At 58.7% G+C, this 24,672-nt stretch overlaps 2 protein-coding genes across 2 annotated transcripts; one reads left to right on the top strand and one right to left on the bottom strand.

The window, feature by feature from the left end:
- Positions 1 to 12,829, top strand: PPOX (protoporphyrinogen oxidase). Its single transcript, XM_077841564.1, is given in 14 exon segments — positions 1 to 277; positions 947 to 1,081; positions 1,738 to 1,853; positions 2,071 to 2,203; positions 3,555 to 3,699; positions 4,022 to 4,157; positions 4,159 to 4,219; positions 4,605 to 4,665; positions 5,004 to 5,122; positions 5,465 to 5,578; positions 6,235 to 6,384; positions 6,465 to 6,507; positions 6,723 to 6,976; positions 12,462 to 12,829. Coding segments are annotated over 13 exon segments (1,437 nt in total). The 5' UTR covers positions 1 to 190; the 3' UTR covers positions 6,860 to 6,976; positions 12,462 to 12,829.
- On the bottom strand, positions 7,684 to 22,832 carry B4GALT3 (beta-1,4-galactosyltransferase 3). The gene is made up of 8 exons (XM_077841563.1): positions 22,733 to 22,832; positions 19,554 to 19,814; positions 16,893 to 17,208; positions 13,584 to 13,819; positions 13,262 to 13,452; positions 12,394 to 12,516; positions 10,607 to 10,711; positions 7,684 to 10,481 (listed from the first exon to the last, which is right to left on the bottom strand). Exons 3-8 carry the CDS (start codon positions 17,146 to 17,148, stop codon positions 9,767 to 9,769), a joined length of 1,626 nt encoding a protein of 541 aa, XP_077697689.1. The 5' UTR covers positions 17,149 to 17,208; positions 19,554 to 19,814; positions 22,733 to 22,832; the 3' UTR covers positions 7,684 to 9,766.
- Positions 22,833 to 24,672: the final 1,840 nt, after the last annotated feature.

Here is a 24,672-nt window from a genome sequence, read left to right as displayed (position 1 = left end):
GGGTGGCGTGGGGCTGAGGCTGGCGGCAGTGCCACGCGTGTTATGAGTCCCGTCCTACGTGCAGCTCTGTCCCACGGTGCTGGCTCCCCGGGTGGGGTCTAGCCCCAGAGACCCCAGGTTCAGGGGGAGCAGCTGATCCTGTGTGAGGGCACGGCCAGCCCCTCTCCTCTCTTCTCCCCCAGGCTGCTGGATGCAGAGGACGGTGGCAGTTGTCGGTGGTGGGATCAGTGGCCTCACCGCCTGCTACCAGCTGGCCAGGAGCCCCAATGCTCCCAAGGTGAGACCTCCTGGGGCAGCATCCCCAGGGGCTGCCTGCACGGGGCGTCAAGGCGGTGGGACGCTGATCATGGGGCTGCCCCACAGCTCTGGAGACCAACTGAGGTCTTTCTGTGGAAACCATGGACAGCGCCAGGGCTGCCCTGCTTTCTGGGGCAGAGAGGAGCTCCTTCCCTACAGCCTTCCAGCCCTTGGCCTCTGTGCTGGAAGTGCCAGTGGGGGGTAAATGGTACTTGGCTGTGGGGCTGGCTTGTGCAGCATGCAATGACCCTATGATCACAGCTGCCCCACCCAGCTAGGGCATTGCCCTGCCTGGAATTCAGGCTTGTGGATGGCCCTTGGTCCCTTCTGTGAGGCTCAGCCACTTGGCTGTGGGGCAGGTCCCCCCCACTTCTTGGTGCCATGCTCTGCAGTGCTGGGACACCAGTAGGGAGATGGTGCAATCCAGTGCTGACCGTGGTGCTTCATTCATGCAAATGGCCTCCACGGGCCACAGCTGGGGCTCAGTGGAGGCTGGACTGGGCTGGGCTCCAGGGCAGTTAGGGCCGTGTGTACTGGCAGCCTTGGTGTTCTGGGAAGCTGGCTAAATAACAGGTGCCTCCTGGCACCTTCTCCTGTGAGAGCTGCGGCAACTGCAGTGCTTCCCTGATGGGCTCCTCCCTCCCCACAGATAATCCTGCTGGAGGGCAGTGGCCGCCTGGGGGGCTGGCTCCATTCCACTCGAACTGAGGACGGGGCTGTATTTGAGCATGGCCCCAGGGGGATCCGACCTGCTGGGACCGTGGGGAAGAACACTCTGCTCATGGTAGGTGGGCAGAGCCTGCAGGTTGGGGGAGGGGGGCAGGGTGCAGCTGGGGGATGAGGTGGGGGGCATGGAGTATTGGCCCTGCAACCAGGTGGGATCTGTCCAGCTGGGCTGATCTCCTAAGATCATGGGAGCCCCCATGCAGGGACAGGCCCCAGAGCTGCCTCCTCATGGCTTCTGGGACCTTGCAATCTCTTGCACGCCAGCAAGACAGTAACAGCTGGGTGCTCTTGATTCCAGTAGCTGCGTCTACCCCTGCTGAAGGGCTGGTGGTACTCATCCCCTGGCTGGAATGGGCTTGGCGAGGAAGCAGACATGCCAGCACACTACAGAGCTGGGGGAGGGCAGGCAATGGCTTAGAAGAACTCATGAGGCGCGGTCAAAGGGTGGGAACGTCTAGCAGCTCTGGGGCGGTTTGGGTGGAGTCAGTGAAATAGCTGTGTGCAGTTGGGCAGAGCCTGCTGATTTTAGTCTGTCCCGCGCCATCTCAGTCAGGGCCGGAGGTTCTGGCATGACAAGGATCCCCCTGATCTCAGCTAGGAGTAGGGAGTCTGTGGGGCAGCAGGGGCCCCCGATTTTGGTCATGGCCTCTTGGTGCTGCCCTAATACCCAGTAATGTGAGGCAGTCTGCATCTGGCCTGCTTGTCTCTCCCTAGGTCTCTGAACTTGGCCTGGATGCAGATGTGCTTCCAGTGCCCGGCGACCACCCGGCTTCCAAGAACCGCTACCTCTATGTGAGCGGGGCGCTGCATAGGCTGCCATCCAGCATTGGGTACGTGTCCCGTGGCTGCTGCAGGTGTCCCTGCCCATGGGCCTGTCCAGCCACTGTGTTGGAGAGCTGACGCTTCCCCTCAATCCCAGCAGCTAGTGACTGTGCTGGGGGATGATGGGTCTGGGGGGTGGGGACAGGGAAGGTTCCCAGCTGCACTACCTCTGTTCACTTTGCCCGCCATGCCCCAGCTTGGTAACCCCTCTGTGTGTGTTGGCAGCGGTGTTCTGCGGACGGTGCCACCCTTCACCAGGCCCCTACTCTGGAGTGGACTGCATGAGCTGGCAGCCCCCCGGGGCACCCAGTTGGATGAGACCATCCACAGCTTTGTGAGCCGCCGCTTTGGAAAGGAGGTATGAGCCCAGCCTGTGCAGGGAGGGGAGCCCAGGAGGGGTATGTGCACAGGGCAGGGAGCCCCATGGAATGGGGGAGGCAGCTTTGTGCGCAGGGCACTGAGAGAGATTTAGTGCAGGGGGGGAGCTGGAGCTGGGGCCCAGGGTGTGGCAGCAGCAGCTCTGCCTATCTTCATCCTGCAGCGGGTGAGGGAAGGGAGCCAGGCGTGACCCTCCCAGATGGGCCCCAGGCAGCCTGTGATCTGGGCTGCTCAGGGCCACTGGAGACCCAAGGCAATTTCCATAAGAGCCAAGGTGTGAACCCAGGTGTCCTGGGGCCATTCTGCCAGGCTCTCCTAGTGTCCTGAGCACTGGCAGACACATGCGGGATTCTGCATTTCCCATTCCAAACTGCCAGGCGGTGTCGCTGTGCAGTGGAACAGCTGCCACTTCCTGCCCCAGAGGGGGCTGCATTGCCATGACTGGTTTCTCTGTTGGTATCTCAATGGGACAGGCCCTGGTGGCGAAGCAGGAGAGACTGGAAGTCAGGGCTCCTGGGTTCTATTCCCAGCTCTGCCACAGACACACTGTATGACTCAAGGCATGGCCCTTCCTTGCTCTGTGACTCAGTTTCCCCATCTGATCATGCCTGACATCCTGGTGGTGGGGAGCCTAGTTGCCACAGTGCTCTGGAGCCTGAGGGTGGGAAGGTGTTAGAGGAGGTGAGGGGTGAACAGGCTGCCAGCAGGGCTGGGGGGTCAGAGCACCATTGAGCGACGGGGGAGAAGGAATCTGCTGGGAATCCCATGAATGGAGAGAGGGGCTGCTTCAACCAGCACGAACGGCAGAGCAGGAGGCTCCTGCCCCCAGCATGGGGAGCCCTTCTGCCCCATGCTCGATTGTGAGAGAAACCTGCTGTGGCCAGTGGGATGTATGTGTGTGTGTGTTTTTTTTTTTTTTTTTTTTTTCCCCCCCTGTGGGGTGGGCATGGTCTGACTGCAGGTCTGGGGCTGGCATCTCCAGTCTCTGTGCTGTCTGCTGAGGGGTAGTGAGCCTGGCTTGGTGCAGGGGCTCTGTGGGCTGCCTGGCAGCCTCATCTGCCCAATCCTGGTGGGGGGAAGGGCAGTGGACCCGGGGTTGTCTCTGGTCGCTCCAGGGTTTGTGGAGCCAGCTGGCAGGATGGAGAGCGGCACTTCAGTCCAGGGTGGTCTCTGCCCCTTCACACAGCTGCCTCCTGGGGCATGCAAGAACTGCCCTCGCTGGCTCTTCAGCTCACCCAGAGCCCCACTGGGAAGATCCTTTCTCTTGGCTGTGCCCAGCAGCGTTAGTGCTGAGGTAGGGCCTGGCTGATCCTCTCCCCTTGGCTTCCTAGCTGGCCGACATCGCCATCGACAGCCTGTGCCGGGGGGTGTTTGCTGGAGACTGCCGGGCCCTGAGCGTGCGCTCCTGCTTTCCTGCGCTGTTTGAGGCCGAGCGGAGGCGGCGCTCCGTCATCCTGGGGATGGCCCTGGGTGGAGGTGAGAGTCCGCCACGCAGCCTCCCACAAAGGGGTTCTGGGGGCGATGGAGCCGCTGGGCCAGGGGATAGGCTGCACCTGCGCTCTAAAAGAGCGTGATACAGAAAGGCTTTCCACAGGGACAGGAGCATGCGCCTGACTCAGGACCTGCTCCATCACTGGCTGGCTATGCAGCTTCCTCCCTGGGGCTCCAAGGGCCAGCTCTGATCTCTGGGGGCTCTTCCCCTTGGTGGCAGCCCAGTTGGGTCAGGGCAGCTGGGAGACTGGCAGGTTCCTGGAGACTTGCCGTGTGGACGGGTTTCTAGCCTGCTCTCTGCTCCTAGGGAAGGGCCCCGCCCTGGACTCAGCTCTGAGCCGCAGGGCCCGTGACGAGCGCTGGAGCCAGTGGTCGCTGCGTGGTGGCATGGAGACGCTGCCCGAGGCCCTGCAGGACTTCCTCAGACGGCATGGGGTGGAAATGCACTGCCATGCCCGTTTGCAGCGTCTGGAGAGAACGGCAGCTGAGTGCTGGCAGGTGGGAGGTAGCAGGATGCGTCCTCTTGCACCCCTTCTGAGTCCCCAGGGCTCTGCTGCGACATGGAGGGGAGGGGAGCTGGGCTCCAAAGGTTTAAACTGAAACTGAACCGCCACTTGCTGCACTGTCTGGTCAAACGCTTCACCGTTGCCCCATTCAGGTGTGAACCTGAGTGGTCAGGAGGGGAGTTGGAAGCCAGAACTCCTGGGTTCTGTTCGCAGCTCTGGGAGGGGAGTGGGGTCTGGTGATCAGAGCAGGGGAGGTGGGAGCCAGGACTCCTGGGTTCTATTTCAGCTTGGGTGAGTCACTTCTCTGCTCTGTGGGGCAGGGGTGTAGGCCCAGGCTTACCAGCAGGTGGGCTGAGGTGTCTGCTCTGTGCCTTTCCCATCTAGATCACCCTGGAGGATGGCAGCGTGAGAGCAGACCATGTGATCAGTGCCATCCCGGCCAGAGGTAGGGGTGGTGCCTGTGCTGAGGGTAGCCCCTCTGCTTTGATGGGTATCCATGCCTGATGAGGAGCCATCTAGGCACTCGGAACGGTGGGGGTTGGGACCCAGTCTCTGCTTGTCCAGCAAGACTCTGCGTGGGTCTGAGCCCCTGTTGGTGGCTGGGCGCTGCCTCCCACTCCAGGAATCCTCCCCTCTGTGCAGGAGTGTGGGCTAGTGGGGAGAGTAGTGGACTCCTGGGTTTTCTCCCTGGCTGTGGCTTGGAGCAGGCGTTCCAGCTCTGTGCAGGGGGGAGAGGGGTGTGGAGCCCCCAGCTGCTCTGTCCTGAGGTGTCTCTGTTTCCAGCTCTAGCGGTGCTGCTCCCCAGCTGGGCCGAGCCGTTGGCCCAGGAGCTGCGCGGCATTGAGGCCGTGTCGGTGGGTGTGGTGAACCTGCAGTACAACGGTGCCACGCTGCCCATCACGGTGAGACTGGGGTGCCCCTGCCTGCCACCATAAACCACCGCAGCCCCTAGCATGCCCCCTGTCCTGTCCCTGGGCACCCAGCATTACCTGAGCAGGAAGGGAGAACGCCTCAGGACTACAGCCCTGGCCACATGTCATGGGCGCCCTATCCCATTCTGGGAGCGGCAGGGGACTGTGGGGCAGGGGCTGTGGGGAGCTGCCAGCAGGTTGAGTGCAGAGCTGGCTCCCAGAGCTGGGGGTGGGGGCAGGGTGTCCACCCATCTGTCCATCCAGCTACAGTCTTCCAGGGGGAAGTGAGGCAGGCCCCGAAGGGTAATAGGTGTCTCCTTGTCTCTGTCCCAGGGGTTCGGGCACCTGGTCCCCTCATTCGAAGATCGCTCCCTGCTGGGCATAGTCTACGACTCGATCGCCTTCCCGGAGCAGAATGGCACCAGTGGTCCTTCTGTCCGGCTCACGGTGAGCACACCACCCTGCTCCCACCAGGGAGGCGTGCCGGTGGCAGAGGGGCCTGGTGTGGATGTGCACAGGTCCAGCCATGGGCCCTGGCAGCCTGACCCCTGGTCACAGGGTGCAAAGGTGCTTACTTTCTGACTTCCCTGGGTGGTGCTTAACACCCATTCCACTCCTTCCCTAAGGCCCCACCCCTGCCCTCGCTTCTCCCCCAGTGCCTCCTGCCCACTGCTGAGCTGTTCAGTGGCAGGCACGAGGTTCTGGGAGGGAGGGGGAGGAGCTGATTGGTGGGGGCCCCCGGTGGGTGCTCTAGCCCCAGAGTATCCATGGGGTCGGGGCCTATGCCAGGGGGCCTGGTTCCACCACAGCACAGGGCAGACAGCTGTGGGATCTGGCCCAGGACCCCCCAGTATCCTGCTGGTTCCTCCCATGGGCTGAAGGTTGGCCTGGTCTGGCACCAGCTCAGCCATGCCCTCAGGGTGGGGCAGGGGTTCCTAGTTTGGGGCCAGGCCTGGCACTCTGGGGCCCTGATTAGGGTCAGGAGAGGGGAGGATCCTGGCTTTCTGAAGCAGTTACCCCTCTCCACCCCAATTCAGGGGAGTCCTGTTGGCCCCCAGCTGAGATCCTACTCCCCTCCTGAGTGGTTGTTTTACTACCTGCAGGTGATGCTGGGAGGTGCGTGGTTCGAAGAGGGCTTTGGGGACCCAGAGATGGTGCCAGAGGCAAGGCTGCTGAGCCGTGCCAAGGAGGCAGTGAGGGCACACCTGGGCCTGGCAGCCGAGCCCTCCTGCACAATTGTCAAGGTGCTCAAGGTAGGTGGGGTCTGGGTGGGTAACACTAAGAACTGTATGGGCCAAATCAGCCCTCACCCTTGTCTCTGGTCCTTCCACAGGCCTGCATCCCCCAGTACACGCTCGGCCACTGGCAGAGGACAGGTAAGGCTGGCAGAGCCCTTGGCTGCCCTCTCACATCTATGGCATCAGGCAGCCCCTTGCTGGTTGGAGGGAGCTGTCCCCTCTGCAGTAGTCAAGCCTGGGGGTGTGGTCCTGGGCTGGGCAATGGGACGCACAGCCAGGGGAGCACAGCTCCAGCACATGTGCTGGGGGTGGTGGAGACCCCTCTTGCCTTACTTCCTCTGTCCCCCCGGCAGAGACCATCAGCCGTTACCTGGAGCGGGAAGGACTGCCACTGAGCCTGATTGGGGCCTCCTACCAGGGTGTCTCTGTGAACGACTGTATCTACAATGCCAAGATGGCAGTCACCCGGCTCCTGGACCAGGCCCAGTGATCTGCCACCAGGCACCCACCACTTACACTAACTCTGCTTCAAGTGGAGCCCCTGGCCAGACAACGGGCTCTCAGCGTGAGGAGAGGCTGCCTCCTGAGGGCTGGATTCCTGCCTCAGGTGGGTGGGGCTGGGGGTGTCCTGCTGGGGGCTGCCTTGCAATAGAGGGTCACCACCAGAAGCAGTGAGAAGGTGAGCGTGAAGGCTGGGGCGCTGACTCTCAGCAGCTGTAGGCTGCAGCCTGGGTTCTTCCCGGCAGTACTCAGGTACCAGCCCAAGGGAGGGGCTGGGCTAGCTTGTCTCACCATGGCCCTTCCTTCCCCACCCCCAAGGCTCCCAGCCAACCAGCATGTGGCCAAGCCCCTCCCAGGCTGGTGTAATTTATGGGGGAGGTGGTTGGGGGGGGGGGGGGGGAGAGGGAGATTGGCTGTGACCCATCCACAACCTCAAGCTCTGTCATTGACTAATAAACCCCCCATAGCTGGGTTAGCTCAGCTCTGTGCTGATTCTCCCCTCACTACAGCATGCTGGGATGGGGGCAGGCAGGGGCCTGGGAGCTGGGACAAGGGCAGCGCCTGGCACTGAGAGCTGGTGGTGCAGGCAGTGGGTGAACATTGCTAGGTACAAAACAGGTCAGGAGAAGCAGCATCACCCTTGTGAGAGGTGCCTGGGGGCAGGCAGCCAGTTTCTATAGGCTCTGTCCAGGCCAAGGGAGCTAAGTGGAGAAAGTCCGTCCAGCCCCATTTCCAGGGCCAGGCTCCCTGAGCTGTGAGACACCCCTCCCCCCCGAGGTGGGGGTGGTGCAAAGGGATGAGCCAGGGGGCCACTGTAGGACCAAACATTTTATTCAGATCCTGCATGGTGCAGCGGCAGCCAGGCATGACAAGCATGTTCCTAAATAAATAACCACAGCAAATTGTCAACAGCTAGAGGAGGATCAGCCCCTGGGCTCTCTAAACTGTCATGGGGATGGGGGCTAGATGTAGCTCCCTAGGTCACAAATTGTTCTGGGGTGAGGGGATGGGACCTGCCCAGCTTATGCTAAGTGCAGTCTACTCAGCACCCCTCCCTTAAAGTGAGTTCAGTGCTGGGGAAGGTGCTGCCTGGAGGCCTCTTAACCGGTATAAGCTGGGCCTGCAGCAGCAGCTGGCACCCTCTGTGCCTGGAGGTGCCCTGGGCTTATGGTCCCTCAGGAGGCTGCCACTGGGGCTAGGGCTGGCCAGGCACTAGTGCCCAGAGCACAGAGGAGGGGAAAAGCTCCACCTGGAATCCCAGGCAGGGGGTTCCTCTCCCTGCAGCTCCAAGCAGCAGGACCAGCTCTGCCCCTGCCATGGCTGCTGTAGCCTGAGCAGACTCTGTGTGCCAAGGGCACAGCTAGGTACAATGAAGGAGCCAGGGCATTCAGCACCAGCATCTACATACCCAAGAAGGGCAGCCAGGCACAGGCTAGCAGTCCCCCATTTTGAGAGCAGCCACAGACAGGGCCAGGGGAGTCAGGCACAAGGTGAGTACTAGCCCCCAGGAAAGGAGGAAGGCAAGTCTCCCTGTCCCTACCCTCCCATGGGAGAGCATAGTGCTGCCCACCTCCAGGAGTGCTTCCCCTCAGGGTACAGGGCCTGCCTCCCACCTGCAGAGGATTAACACAGCAGCAGCTGGAGACCACTGTGGTGTGTAAATCCAGCACGAAAGAGATAACTCCAGGGAAAAGGGGTCAGAGCTGAGCCCAACCTCCTCCCCATCTCCCCCCCTGCAAAATCCCAGTGCCCCACTCAGCAGCCTGGCCAGGGCACATTGCAAACACCCAATTCAGGGACAAAGGTCCGGCCACCAGCTCTACACAATGCCCAGAGCCATACAGAGCAGTGGGTGCTATGAGTAGCCTGGGGCCCTGCTGCAGTTCACGATTGGCCCAGGCAGGCTGGTCAGATGCAGGCTCTCTCCAGTACAGCACAGGAAGTTCTAGGCCCCCCTCAGCCAGGATAGGTCAGGCTGGGGAAGGGGCACTAGTCTGGTGGGAAGACATGAGCTTGTCCCACCTACAGCACAGGGATTTGGGCTCAGCTTGTCCTCAGGAGCCCAGCAGGAGGGGAAGGGTTGAGGCTCAACGAGTTCCCCTGAGGACATGACCACAAGGGGGGGCAGGGCTCCTGGGCTCTTTAAGAGCCTACTGCAGTGAACAGCACTTGGATTGAACACCCCAATGGCAACAGGATTCTAGAGCCCTCAGGTTGGGGGGGGGGCACTACTGCTCAGCTCTGCCCCAGGCCCTGAGCCAGCTAGTGCCCATGGCACCAGAGCACCTGCTTCTCCCCAGAACTGATTGCAGCTGTTCCACCTGCAGGACCCAACCAGGAGGCTTAGTGGGACCCACTGTAACCACACCCATGGGTTAGGGCCCCATTATGAAGATGCAGCAGATACCATCACAACCCGCTTGGCCCCCTTTCTGTAAATTACCCACTGCCCTCTCTGCTACCAGGTTCTGCCCCAATCTACTGCCCCACAGCAGGATGGTTCCCTGGGCTAACACAGCCAGCGATAGGCCAAACTTCTTTGCCTCCCAGCCTAGGCTGGGGGACTCCAAGCCAGAGCCTGTGCTGAGGCTGCTGACAAAGGTGCCAGCAGTAGGAGCAAGCTGGCTGATGGGCCCTGTCCCACTGTGAACAGGCCCAAGACCTACCGGGCTCAGCTCACACATGGCCCACCCTGCAGACTTGTCCACGCCTGGCCTGGGAAGGAGCTCCTGGGTGCCAGGCCTCTCAGCCCAGCCTAGCACTTGGGAGCAGCACAGGGCCAGGGCCTCCAGTTCACTGTGATCCATGGGGTTTGTTCCAGGAGCTGGGAAGGGCCCAGCTCACACAGCGAATCTGTGGCTGCCCCACCCCATGCCTGATGTCCAGGGCCCTCTGGTTAGAGGGTGCTCTGCAGGAAGGTCTGATTGTCCCACTGTGTCTGGGGGCCCTTGGGGAGCTGCCCTCGTGCCAGGGCCTGTGGGGCACTGCCCCCCGCATTCTCAGCCCCACCCAAATCCATTGCCCCAGCCTCAGGCTTCCCTTTGCCCAAGGTCTCCTGGCTGTGCTGCAATGCATCAGGGCTCTGTGGAAGGATGCTGGGACTCGGCTGGGTGCCCTGAGCAGCTCCACTGGGCCAACGGGCTCCTGCTCCATGCTGAGACCCAGAGCTGTCCACAGCTCCCCCCTGGGCCTTCTTCTGGGTGCTGGCCCATGCAGCCCCTTCCCTGCCCCCCAGCTGGCCTGCTGCGGCTCCAGGCCTCTTGCTCTGTGTGGCGGGGGCTGTGGGCGCTCCCTGGCCAGCATCCTGTCCAGACCTCTGGGGCAGGGGTGGGGGCTGCTCCACCCAGTTTGCCATGGGCCCGGGGAGATTGGCAGGATGTGTTTTGTGCAGCATCTCCTGCCTGAACTCATGGTTGGTCCCAGTCTTGTATTTCTGCCCCCCAAAGCCGGGCACAGACCCCTTCCTGCCCTTCAGCGCCCGGGGGTTGGTCCCGATGTCAGCGGTGATGTTGGTGTACAAGGGATGCAGCTCCTTGGCCAGCAGCGTGTAGGTGAGAGAGTTCATGCCATCCTGTGTCCACATCCTCTGCGTCCGGATCAGCAGGTCAAACCTGCAGGGTGGGGAGGAGAGTCAGCACGAGGGCTCTGCCCAGCCCAGCCCCTGCCCTCTGGGAGCCTCCCCATTGGCCTAGCCAGTGTGAACTCCCTGCTAGGGCGGTGGCCCCAGCACACTCACCGGTGCGGGTTCTCCTCGTTGCCCTGGTCACCTTTGTGTTTCACCATCTTGTAGTGGCCGACCGATATGGGGGGGCGCGAGATCTTCATGCCAGCCAGACGCACCCTGGAGACAACAGAAGCATATATGCTTCAGTGCGGCGCCCTGCACAGGGGCTGCAGGATCCATCCCTGCTCGCTGCCACAGCATGGTGCAGCAGGCTGCAGGGTTAGATCCCTGGCTGCCTGGCCCCCAGTGTAGGGATCAGCTCCCGGGACAGCAGAGGGAGCTGTGCTCCAGCAGGTGCGGCACCAGCCAGGAGTCACCTGATTCCTGTTGTGGGGAGAGCCCTGCCACCAAGGAGCAGGTTCCTCTCCCCTTGGCACCCAGGAGCCAGCTGCACCAGTGCAGGCAGCAGGCCATGGAACCGCTCAGCAGAGCACAGGGCAGTCACTTCATCCTCAACCCGCCAGCTCTGCTACAGCTACAGACCCGCCTCCTTCCCACTGCGCTGGGCCTACCTGATCATGGCTGGCAATGGCACTGTGTGAGAAATGAGCATGCAAAGAGTCCCGAGAGCCAGGAGTGGAGAGAAGAGAGAGATGGTGAGAGGGAGCCAGGACCACAGGGAGGGGGAACACCAGGGCCAATGAGACACAGTGGGGGGAGGAACAGGGAGATGACCAGAGCCAATGAGCAACAGCAACAGACCATGGTGGGGCAGCGATGCACCAGGGCCAATAAGAAACGATGTGGGGGGAGGGGCGGGGGGGAGAAGCACACTGCGGCCAATGAAGCAAACCCACAGAGCATGGGAGAGAAACGAGGGTCAATGAGACAGCCACAGACCATGGACCACAGGGGCTGACAATGAGACCCAGACTGCGGGAAGCGGGGACAGGGCCAGAGGAGCGCCACACACTCAGCTGGAGGTGGCTTAGCCTCTGTGGGAGCCCAGCTTGGGAAGTGGGGTGCCCCAGAGGGACCTGCTGCCTGAGCGCTGTCACCAGGGCCAGAGACACTGCTGCCAGCCATTTGGCCCAGGCCCATGCTGGGGGCGACAGCTAGAACAGAGCCCTTGCCTAGGTCCCTGAGCGAGCTCCTCACCAGCTCAGCCTGCTGGCTCACGAACACCTTGCGGCCAGCTCTCCCAGCCCTGGCCATATGCAGGCCCTGCCTGACAGCTGGCCCCAGCGCGCTGCCCCAGGGGCGAATGGCAGCAGAGACACCTCCCACCCTGTGGAGCAGATCCTCAGGGAGCCAGCGACTGGGGGCTGCACCCTAAGGCCAGGGGAGCGAGAGGCAGGATGGGTTGAGCAGAGTCTCCACCTTGGCGTGCCCCACTGAGCCAATGGGGTGGGGGGCACAGTCACACCCCTCCCTCCTACACAGGGGACCCATGTGATTGATCCCAAAGGACAGCATGTGCCACCAGGCTGCTGATGCCAGACAGGCTGTGCCTGATGCCCATCCTTTGGGCCTGTAACTCCCCCCACAGCTTGTTAGTGCCCCCTGGAGACAGAAGCTGCACTAGCAGGGGGTGTGGACCATGTCCTGCTCCCCCGACCCTATGGCTTGGCTCGGAGCAGCCGGGATTCCCTGGCCCCCGATGCTCCCTCCATAGCTCCATCTCTTGTCACCAGGGACCTGTGTGGCCAGCCATGCGTGCCCCGGGCCTGTGTCTGGGCAGGGAAGGAAGTGCACAGACCCCTAGGCAAGCAGCGGGGTGGGGACAGATCTGCTAGTTATACATGGAGCAGAGCAGGAGGGGTGAGAAGCAGGGCGCAGGTGCTCGAGGTGACTCTCACCTGGTGGCAATGTCGTCGTCCTCCCCACCCCAGCCCCAGTACTCATTGGGGAAACCATTCATTTTCAGATACTGATTTGGGGTGAGTGCTGACACGCCGCCGAAGTACTGGGCATACGGGAGGCTGGAGGAGAGAAGAGGAGGGTGACTGAGATGGCTTGAGAAAGGATCCTGGCTCAGAGACTATCCCCAGCAGCCACGCCCTGGGTGCCAGGATTCCCTTGATTATCACTACAAAAGGTTCCCCCCCACTCTCCTGCTGGTAATAGCTCACCTTACCTGATCACTCTCGTTACAGTGTGTATGATAACACGCATTGTTTCATGTTCTCTGTGTATATAAATCTCCCCACTGTATTTTCCACTGCATGCATCCGATGAAGTGAGCTGTAGCTCACGAAAGCTTATGCTCAAATAAATGTGTTCGTGTCTAAGGTGCCACAAGTCCTCCTGTTCTTTTTGAGGATTCCCTCAGGGAACCAGCTCAGAGCTCAATCCCTGCTCTGGGCAGGCTGGCTGGGGCTTGGATACCGGGCAGTGAAGGTGTGTACCTGCAATGATAAACCATGGTGCCAACTGGGACAGCTGGTATTAACTGACATGCAACCACGTGTGAACCAGCAGGGGGCTGCGGGGGCAGGACTCAGGCACTGGCAGAGTGGCCCAGGAGTGGACCAGCAGGGGCAGGATGACCCAGGAGTGGACCAGCAGGGGGCCGTGGGGGCAGGACTGAGGAGCGCCTGCCCCACGCTGAGCTGTGACCACTGTTTTCAGTCAGATTTACAAAGATTCTGTGCCATGGTGCCCAGCGACAAGGAGACAGCCGCGGTGGCGGGAGGCCCTGTGGGAGGATGGCACGTGGCAGCTCACCTGTAGCCGAACTTGTTCATGGCGATGGAGACGTGCTTGGGGCTCCAGGGGTCGCAGGTGTACAGGTTGTGGTCGTTCTCGGGGATGAGGTCGACGTCGTGCAGGAAAAGACAGTCCCACTCCTCGTCCCTCAGAGCCTCCTTCACCCCCACGTTCAGCAGCTTCGCCCGGTTGAAGGTGGAGTTCCCAGCCTGCAGCAGGGCAGCGCAAGGAGCTCAGACAGGAGCCCAGTCAGGTGCATTGAGGCCCCAACTCCACCCTGGGTCAGTGGGGATCCCCAGTACAGCGCCCCTTGCCTGGCGGCGGGCGAGTGCGGACCCACCTGGTGGATGACATAGATGCCGTACTGCAGCTGCTGACGCTGCAGGAAGGGGTGCAGGTAGTAGAGCAGGTGGCGCAGGTGTGTCTCCCGGTTGCGGTGGGGGATGATCACGGCGGTACGGGAACGGGGCTCGCAGGTCACGGGCCGGTATCTGCCCCCTTCCCTCACCGCCGGGTTCTTCTCCACGATCTGCTTCAGCGTCGGCACCTGACTGAAGCCCACAGTCAGGGGGCCAACTGCAGGGGAAAGCTGGTATCAGGAGCAGAGACCCCCACAGCCAATCACACTGGCCATGGGTCCGCAGCCCCAGAGCCCACCCAGCTGAGGCCCACACCACACCCCAGCCCCGGTGCCCAGCCACCCTCCAGCCCCAATGCGCAGCCACACACCCAGAGATGCATCAGCACCAGCATCCCCATCCATACACACTACATAGCCCCTCTGCTGGTGTCCCTGTCTCGCCCCCAGCCAGCCTTGGCCCTCGGACCCCTCAGCTCTCATGGCTGCCACCCCTCCCCACTCGCCATTGCTAAGGCAGCCCGCACATGCTCTCAAGGACAGGCATGCCCCTCCTCCACCACATTCAGCAGGCACAGGTGTGGAGAATCACCCAGCCAGCTCCCCAAGCCAACCCTGCTAGCCAGGCTCAGGCATATGGGTGACACCTGAGGGAGCCTGGCATCACATGGGGGCGGAACAAGGCTCTGGAGAGTGAGTGGCTGCCATGTGCTCAACTGCCCTTTAGGCTCATCCTTCACCGGACAGCCAGGCCATGGGCCTGAACAGCCAGCTCTGCCCCTCCAGGGCTGGCCTGCGCTCCGGGCAAGGCACCTGGGGTGCAGCTAAGCTCCTTGATGGCTCCCTCCAACAGCAGCTGTGCAAGGACAGGAGTCTGCAATTTCTCCAGCCCTGGCCTCTCTCTGCCCTGAGTCAGTGCTGCCGGGGGGTCGTTCACACCAAAGGGAGCCCGGTCTGGATCGTTCGGAGCCACAGGCGGGGTTAAGAGCAGGGGACTGCAGAGGATTCAGAGTCCCTCCTCCTCCCACAGTGCCCATGGCCCCAAAGCTCTGTGCAGGCACCTGTGGGGAGGAGACCAGTGTCCGGGCAGGGCACAGCACTGCACAGAGGGGAACTGCGCTAACCAAGGACCCCAGCACAACACTATGGCACCATGCAGGACAGACAGACCTGCAGTTACAGCTCGTCCAGGAGACAAGTGCTCACCATGCTGGGCTCCATCAGCCCTCACAAGGAGGTCGGGCATAGCTGTCCCTGCTGGGCAGGGCAATGGAGGGGTCTCAAGGCTGGAACTCCCACCCAGTCCGGAGCCCATCTTTAGGCTCAGCCTCCCCATGGCCCAGCAGCCCTTAGCTCAGCTCTGCAGCTGAACTCACATCACCAGGAGGCCCCGCTCCTGCCCCAACAAGGTATCGTCAGGTGGGACAGACAGCAGGACAAGCAGCCTGGGCCTCCATCTGCTCCCTGCAGAGGAGCCGGCTCCCTGGCTGGCAGCGTAGCTGAGTTCTCAGAGCAGGGGGTAGGACTGGAACACAGGCCTGGGCCTCTCCCACGAGGTGCCCTGCTCCCTGGATGAGTTTGATGCACTGCATCCCTGAACAGACCCCCGCTGACATGCAGCCCCCTACCCGAGCCTGACCTGGCTGAGAGCTGGATGCCCAGAGGCCCCTACAAGCCTGTTTCCCCATGCAGGGTCTGTCCCAGGGTAGCTGTTATGGGTGCTTGGGCACCTCTAGGTGAGCACACACCAGCTGCACAGCCAGACTTCCCATTTCAGAGCCCGCCGCTCAATGCATGGCCTCCCAGCAACACAGCAGCCTTGTTAGCCCAGCACCGCTGCTGCTCCCGCAGCAAGCTCGGCAGGGCATCACGTGGCATTGGAACTGGGCTCACAGCAAGTCCAGACTACACGGCAGCTGCCCCCCAGAGCCACCAACCCCTTGTCTCCCCCAGCACTGCTGGCAGTGGGAGCTGGAGCCCCGCTGGGGCAGAGGCATGCTCTAGTCCTTTCACCACTCAGAGGTGTAGGCAGTGGGCTGGTCTGAGCACTCTTGGGCACTAGCCTGACAGTGTGCCCCAGGTTTAAGCCCAGGGGGAGCATCTGAGCCTAGAATGGCTCCGCATCTGACACGGCAAGCTCCAGAGACTTCTTGCTCCTCCGAACACAGACAGTGTCCTGGCAAATCATGAATCCCAGCCTGTAGCGAGTCCCACACTGCCTGCGAGCTGAATACCGGGTGTGCAGAAATGGGCAGGATGATGGACCTACCCAGAATGCAATGGGTACAGAATCGCCATCCATCAGTGGCCAAGTTCTGCTTCATCCCTAGGTTTTTAGAGCACCCACATCACCATTTGGAGGGGGCAACACCACCTGGGCTATCCCCACCGGGCAACATCACAGCCACAGCACCAGCTTTTACAACAGAAAATTGTAGTTGAATAAAATTTAAGGCAAAACAAACTCAAGTGGGCTCGTGCGTGCCACCAGGCTCAGGCTGCCCCATGCTTCCTTCCCCTGGGACTGGCGCAAGGTTTCTTCCCCGACCTACAGTCAAAGACTCCAAAGCTCTCTCCTTGTTTAAATATGCAAGTGCTCCGAGACACCCACTAGTATCTGGAGTCAGGAGCCGGTTGCCCCGCAGCTCTGTGGTGCATGGGTCTCACTGCTGGGGGCGCCAGAGGCAAACCTCAATCACATGAGCAAGAGGGCGTCTCTGCTGCCTTTCGCAGAGCCTCAGCCCACAGCGAGACCCAGCTATGAGACCCAGCAGAAGCAGGCCCCCTGGAGGGCAGGAGCCTTGTCTAGCAAGCAACCAATACACCTTCTGGAGACATGACACAGGCTATTCCCCCTGCTCAGCCCTGTCCCGCCCTACAAGGGTGCAACCCACCTCCCCCCTCCTTGCCTCTGGGGTACTTGCTCCCCACCACAGCTTGTCCTGCACCCACTGATGGGTGAGGGAAAATACCCTGTTTGTTATTATTCCTGCTGGAAAACCACAGACTTGACTGAAAGCCAGTTTGGCTTGTGCATGACAAATGATGCTACAGAAAGACTGAGTGAACCCCACTCCATGGGCCCTCAAGGCTCCCTGTCTGCATCCCACCGATCCTCCCGCCTCCCCTGCAGGGCTCCATGCCTGTGCCCCATCGATTCCCCCTGCCTCCCCTGGAAGGCTTCCCGCTGGTGCTCCACCGATCTCCCACAGGACTCCTTGCCTGTGGCCTCCTATCCCCTACCACCCTGCAGGGCTCCCACTCTGACCCCACACCCAGTGCACAACTTACTGAGGTAGGGTGAGCGCTCAGGGCAGTAGGGCAGGGACCCCGTGGGGCTGCTGCCTGGAGGTGGCCGGGGTAGGAGGTGACTCAGGTTGGTGTATACATCCCGAGTGCGGGAGTAGTCAAAGACGGGGTTCAAGTCACGCCCGAAGATGGAGGTCAGGTTCCGGAAGCCGCCGAAGGAGAAGTACACCATAAAGGCAAACTGGAAGCCAATGAGCAGGGCCAAGGTGCAGGGCCGGTCCAGGAGTCTCCGGATCATGATGTCAGGAGAGAGCTCTCCTCCCCTGCAAGCAGTGTCAGGTGGCGTCTCTAGCTGGTGCTGTCGAGATACACACATCCACATGTTAACTGGGTGAGGTGCCCCTTTCAGGCTGCCCTGGGCAGCAGCCCTGGGCAGAGCACAGCCAGCCTCATCCCCCACACAGGGTGTGAGTCTCTACTGGAGACACTCCCTTCAGCGCCGGGGCCTCACCCCCTCCACCCAGCAGAGCTGGCTGACCGTAGGGAACAGGCTGGCAAAGAACTATAAGGACTCTGGTTTAGCTGGAGAAATCAGCCTGTGATATGAACATGCCCAAGTCCTTCACCTCCTGTGCAGTGGGCGGGCAGTACAACCTGCTCCCTTCCCAGCCCAGGAGCAAGCTGGCAAATGCCGTTAAGTGAAGGATTATAGGCCCTAGTGGAGAGTCGATCTCTCCCCAAAGCACTCTGCGAACTCTCACTGGCATTGGGACAGCACCTTTCAGCCTGAGGGATATCCAAAATCTGCTCCTCACTCCCACCCCCGGAAAGATGCAGCCATCTCTGGGGTGTAAAGCAGCAGAAGTTTAGAGGAGCGAGTGAAGCATCCCATATCCACTCAGAGCTGCAAAGAGGGTGGAGGGAAGTGCAACAGAAATGCCTGCATCTGGCCAGGGACAGACTAGTGAGAAGTGCCACTGGATTAGCAAAGGCCCTTGGGCCCCCTTGCAGCTGCATCCTCTAGCACCAGGCTGGGGCACAGAATCAGTTACTCCTACCTCAGTGGAGCAGCTTCATGGCTTGCAAGGAACAGCTCTGCGTTGGCAGGAGACACACTGGCTGATCCATCCCTCTCCTCACAGGAACTGCACCCCCGCCCCCCCGTTCACTCCCCTGTCTGTACCATGGCATCTTCCTTCCCCAGGTCTGCCCTGACACCTACTGCCCTGCAGCATGGCACAGCTGACTGCCTTGGCTCCACCTCTGCTCACATCCTCCAGGCCTTTCTCCACTGTGACTCTGCACTGGGACCAAGTCCTGGCTCCAGCTCCTGCCTGCTTTGCAAGTATTTAGGGGGAACAGCCCCATCTCCCCAGACTCATACACTTCCACCAGTTCCTCATTCTACTCAAAACCCCCTCCAGCCACCTTCCTTGTCAGCACCCCGAGGGGCTGGGATCAGGCAGCCCCACTGCCCTTCCCACCCGACTGCTCATCTAGCACCACTCATCTGCCCTGTCAGTGTCTCAGGGCTCTGGGCACAAGAGCCTTCTCTGTGACTTCTCCTGTCTACCTCACCCCAGCTCTAAACAAAGCGTTCACACTCACACCCAAGTTCGGCCTTCTCTGCTGCAGCCAGAAGTGGCCCCTGCTGAGCTCGTGGAGGAGTCACAGATTCCAAGGCCAGAAGGGATTAGTGCCATCATAGAATCACAGAAATGTTGGGCTGGAATGGATCTCGAGAGGGCATCTAGTCCAGCCCCCTGCGCGGAGGCAGGACCAAGTAACCTTAGACCATCCCTGACAGGTGTTTGTCCAACCTGTTCTTAAAAACCTCCAGGATTCTGCAGCCTCCCTTGGAAGCCGATTCCAGAGCTGAATTCTCCTGAGAGTTAAAGTTTTTCCTAATATCTAACCGAAACCTCCCTTGCTGCAGATTAAACCCATTACGTCTTGTCCTGCCTTGCGTGGCCATGGAGAATGATCAGAGTCTTCTTTGTAACAGCTATTAACGTATCTGAAGACTCATCAGGTCCCCCCTCAATCTTCTTTTCTCAAGACTGAACATAACCAGTTTCTTTAACCTTTCCTCATGGATCAGGTTTTCTGAACCTTCTATCATTTTTGTTCCTCTCCTCTGGACTCTCCTCTAGTCTGACCTCCTGTATCACACAGGCCAGAGAACTTCCCCCAAAATATTTACTTTCAACTAGAGCAGACCTAGAAAAACATCCCATCTTGATTTAAAAATGGCCAGTGATGGAGAATCCACCATGGCCAATGGTCAAATTATCCTCACTTAAATTTCACACCTTACCACCAGTCTGACTTTGTCTAGCTTCAACTTCCAGCCATTGGAGCATGTTAGATTGAAGAGCCCATTACTAAATGTTTATTCCCCATGTAGGTACTTACAGACTGTGATGAACTCACCCCTTAACCTTCGCTTTGTTAAGCTAACTAGATTGAGCTCCTAAGAGGCATGTTTTCTAATCCTTTAATCATTCTCTTGGCTCTTTTCTGAACTCTATAACTTATCGACATTCTGGACACAAAACTGGACGGAGTATTTCACAAGAGGTCGCACCTGTGCCAAATTCAAAGGTAAAATAACCTCTCTATTGCTACCCTATATTCCTGTTTATACAGCCAATGCATGGAACACATTAGCTGCTTTGGCTGCAGCACTGCAGGGGAACTCACGTTCAGCTGATTATCCACCACAACCCCCAAATCTTTTTCAGCATCCGTGCTTCTCAGGATGGAGTCCCGCACCCTGTAAGGACGACCTATGAGGGGGCTGGGTGCAAAATGAAGAGAAGGGAGTTTCCATTGAGGAGTTCCGCTGGCCTTGCCTTTGCCCTCACTCCGTCACATCACTGATCTGCTCCCTGTAAGGAGATCTTCAGTCTCTGCATCGAGCTGGAAATGTCCCGGGGTGACGTCCGATCCTGCATTGGGGTGCTGCAGGAGACAGCACACGGCGGGTCAGACCCATTGGCATGTTGGGGGCTAGGGCAGGGGACGTGGGAACCCAGGAGATTGCAAGGCAGAAGACAGCTCAGCTCTTAGTGGGAGCATTGCTCCTCCCACCATGATTTCTACATCTCTCCTTCCAGAGCACAGACCCCCACGGCGAAAGATATGTGGGAAGCTGCCTGGCCTGAGGACATGGGCTCTCCTCACAAACTGCTGCTTTCAGTTCAAATAAGATTGTGTTTCTAGCACTTCTGGCTAGAAAGAGAAGCTCATGAGGCTGCCACCTCCCAGGAATAGCAAAGGGAGCTGCCACCATCCCCCTCTGCGGAGTTGTGAATTTTGAGGCCTTATCAGATCAACTGGGGGTCGATACTTTTACTTTTTGCACCAATCTCCATCCCAGAAAGATCCAGCGGGCATGCTTCTCCCACACAGCTGGCTGCGTCTTTCCTACTGCAGCCACAGCAGCTTGCCCCCCACTCAAAGAGCAGGCAAACACCGTCCTTAATCTAAAACAAGTCCTTTTTCCAAAGCAAGAGTCTCTGGCAATGCTCAGCATATCTCCCCTCTGTATGGAGCTGAACACAAAGGCTACCTGTCTCTGCAGACAGAAACGCCTGAGGTTTAAATTATAGTACCCAGAAAGCAAACACGCCACAGGGCATCGAGGGGGGAGGTGCTGGATAATGGAGGGATTTGCTCCTGTTTTGAGAGAGCTGGGTAAAAATAATTATAGACTCTGTCAAAAAATGCTGCGGCCTGCATGCAGTGCAGTTTGTAGAATTTGAGAGCTCTCAATAAAACGTGGCCCAGCAGCAGCAAACGAGGGTTCAGTCTCACTCCTAATCAATACATCTGAACGATGAATGTTCTCGCAGATTCCAATGTAGCCCAGCTAAGCAGGAAAAACACTAAAACCAACATCTCTCCCGCAGATGTGCCAGACCACGGAGAAGAATCCTTGTATGATTCCACTGTACCCTGGTCAGTAGGATCCTGGGATTCAAACAGCTGCTGGGTCAACTGGAGACCCTGCTGCTGGAACATCAGAGCCCTGCAGAGTTCTCTCACTGGGAACATGGGGGAACCGAGGCAACTCCCAGTCATTAAGGAGTCGGATGTGGTATAATTTCACCTTCAAAGCATTAATAATTCTCCATGGCCCCCTGCACCATAGCTAAGTATTATCCCATTTCACAGACAGGGAAACTAAGGCATAGAGTGGGGAAGAAACTTGACTGGAGTCACCCAGCGAGTCCGTAGGCAAGCCGGGATTTTCTCTCCTAAAGGATATTAATGGCCAATAGCAGCCCAAGGCCCCAGTCAGAATCAAGAACTGAACAGCTTTGTACGGAGACACAGCTATCATAGTCTGGGCACAGCTAGAACTCACGATGCTCCAGACCTCCGGGCCTCATGCTCAGGCTGCGGCTCACACCTCACTGGGCACAAATGAAGGAGACCTGCTGCAATCAATTCTCTCACCACCGATAAGCAGAGAGTGGCGTTTCATTGCTGGGGCCAGGGTAACAAGGCAGACATGGTGCAAACCTGCCCAGGTTCGAGGGCATGGTGCACAGCAGGCTTTTCAGAGTCCATGGCAAAAGGCCGCAGATGTTGGAAAGCGAAGGCACCGAAATGCATTCCAGGAATGCTTCATGCACCCCCCCGCACCAGCCCTGCCTAATCAATGCTTCTAACATCCTCCCCATCTTCTCTGCTGCACACTACCAGCCACCAACACCCACAGCCAACCAGCCTACCCCAAGGCACAAGATCGGAGTGTGACTGGAACCAGTGGACAGCTCCGTCCACTGACACACCCATGAGTCGTGACCTGTGTGCAAATACAATGCGCCTTCTGTAGCCACAGTTCTGGCTGAGGATCTCAAGGATGCCCAAGGAAGTTTGAAGCCCAGCCCCAGGGAAAGCCAGTGTTTGCCTGGGGCACTTAAGAAATAAAAGCCATGTCACAAACGAACATGACATGAAATTCCATGCATGCCACCCTCGCCCTTCCTTGGAGTCTGTTCTAGGGACAGGAGAAGGGGCAGTGCTCCCAGCCTCCCTGATGGGCATTAGGCCCTCCAGCCCTTAAAGCACTCATGGCCCTTCTCTTTTCCTGGCCTGTCCCTCTTTCTGTTACCTGGGTCTGTAACAATGTTATTATGAGAGCAGAACTGGAGTTCCTTCTCTAAGCGCTTAGGTGGCACAGGGCACAGAGATAAGACTGGCTGCTCTGACAGCATTCCATGTGCTCAGGAGGCAAAAATGCACCCCGTGCACAGAGAAATGAGTTCAACGAAATTTGGTCTCACAGGTAATTGCATGAGCTGCCATATCAGATCGGAGCTTGAGTCCATCCCATTTGGCACCAACACCAGTGGAAAGTAGCCCTGTCCCCGTAATGCAAGGGGCCGATCCTGCAGGGCTCCACACAGGGTGGGGGTGGAGAGAAGAGATACCTTCTGTGCTCCCATGGCAAAGAGCGGATGTCCTGAAGACATCAGTCATTACCATCTCTGCAGGTGCCACTACAGACAGGAGAGCACTTCACAGAGATCCAGGCTCCTCCTAGCCCCAGGTACTTGTGCGTCCGCCTCAGATGCAGTAGCAGGGAGTTCCGCAGGTCACCCAGGCGCCGGCAAACCAGCATGGGCTTTGAACACCCTGGCCTGACGCGCTGCTGGGGCTGGGCGGCTTGCAGCGGACCCCGCAGCACCCAACCCCACAGACTGCCCCCGGGCCTTGCCGGGAGGCCCTTGCCCCGCCCCAACCAGCCCCACTCCGAGCGCGGTCTAGCCTGACACGCAACGGGCACCCCCAGGGCTGGGCCAAGCGCGCCAGGGCCCAGCCCTGCCGCACGCTCCCCTCCCTCCTTCGTCCGCCCGCCCGGCCCGCACCTGCGCCCCGCTCTCCGCGCGCTGCGTCCCGGGGGCGGCGGGTCCCTCAGCACCGCCCAGCAGCCAGGGACGCCGCCGCCGCTGCTGCCGCCGCCATCTTGGGAAAGGTGAGCTGGGCTGGTGGGCGGGGTCAGTGGTGACGTAACGGTGGGGCGGGGCCTAGAAGTTCCACCCTTTAAAGGGCCCCTCCCCGGATAACCGGCAGGAGCGGGCTGGGGTATATGGGGGGGGGGGGTCGTCCTGTGCGGCGCTATCACCCCCCCCCCGAACCTGCTCCCCTAGTGGCCTAATGCCCTCGCCCCAGTGCCCCTCCCCCCATTCCCACCTCCCCCCAACCCCCCAGTGACCCCCCTCGTCCCAACCCCCTAATGCACTCCCCCCAGTGCCTCAAGTGACCCCCTCGCCCCAACCCCCTAATGCCCTCCTCCCAGTGCCCCTCCCCCCAACCCCCCAGTGCCCCCCTCGCCCCAACCCCCCAGTGCTTAAATGCCCCAACCCCCTAATGCACTCCCCCCAGTGCCCCCTTGTCAAAGTTCCTTCCCCACTCTGAACTCTAGGGTACAGATGTGGGGACCTGCATGAAAACCTCCTAAGCTTATTCTTACCAGCTTAGGTTAAAACTTCCCCAAGATACAAACTATTTTACCCTTTGCCCTTGGACTTCCACTGCCACCACCAAACGTTTATCTGGGTTTATTTTTATTAGGAAAGTGTTGTTTGGAAACATCTTCCCTCCCCCCCGCCCAAAATCCTCCCAACCCTTACACCCCACTTCCTGGGGAAGGTTTAGTAAAAATTCCTCATCAATTTGCATAGGTGACCACAGACCCAAACCCTTGGATCTTAAGAACGATGAAAAAGCATTCGGTTTCTGAAAAGAAGGATTTTAATAGAAGTAAAAAGTAAAAGAGAATCACCTCTGTAAAATCAGGATGGTAAATACCTTATAGGGTAATAAGATTCAAAACATAAAGAATCCCTCTAGGCAAAACCTTAAGTTACAAAAAAGACACAGACAGGAATATTCATTCTATTTAGCACATCTTAATTTCTCAGCCAGTTAAAGAAATCATAATCTAACGCACATCTAGCAAGACGACTTACTAAATTCTAAGACTCCATTCCTGTTCTGTCCCCAGCAAAAGCATCACACAGACAGACCCTTTGTTTTTCCCTCCCCCCAGCTTTTGAAAGCATCTTGTCTCCTCATTGGTCATGTTGGTCAGGTGCCAGTAAAGTTATCCTAGCTTCTTAACCCTTTACAGGTGAGAGGATTTTTCCTCTGGCCAGGAGGGATTTTAAAGGGGTTTACCCTTCCCTTTATATTCATGACACCCCTGTTAGGATATAGATATTCAGGCCTGTCTGTAAAGGCCTATACTCTAAGAATTTAGGTATATTTTTATTACTTAGCTAGTTCTAGAGGTATAAAAGAAAGAATCAAAATCACTGTCTGACTATATAAGGCCTTTTTTTACTGTGACAGTCTGAGGCCCTGTGCTTAGGCTAAGGCCTCTGGCTAAGCAGCAGAGGCAGCCATAAGCTGGGAAGCGAATGGTCACATTTTTACATTTCAAACTAGTCACACTGAAATAAGGTGCTACTGGGCTGTTAGGAATACAATCCTGTCCTGAAAAAAACAAAGGAGTACTTGTGACACCTTAGAGACTCACAAATTTATTTGAGCATAAACTTTCGTGAGCTACAGCTCACGAAAGCTTATGCTCAGATAAATTTGTGAGTCTCTAAGGTGCCACAAGTACTCCTTTGCTTTCTGCGAATACAGACTAACATGGCTGCTACTCTGAATCCTGTCCTGATAATGCCTATCACCTCCAGAGAAAGGGAAGTGCCTAGAAAATGTAAAAGGAAACTTAGTTTAATAGCATCCTGTCTGGCAAGAACTTACTTATTAATAACTGGGATGTAAAATTCTTATT

The sequence above is a fragment of the Eretmochelys imbricata genome, chromosome 24, assembly GCF_965152235.1.
Source record: "Eretmochelys imbricata isolate rEreImb1 chromosome 24, rEreImb1.hap1, whole genome shotgun sequence".
Lineage (NCBI taxonomy): Eukaryota > Metazoa > Chordata > Testudines > Cheloniidae > Eretmochelys > Eretmochelys imbricata.
Note: the sequence above shows the minus strand (reverse complement) of the source record. Positions and strands in the feature narration are given on the sequence as shown.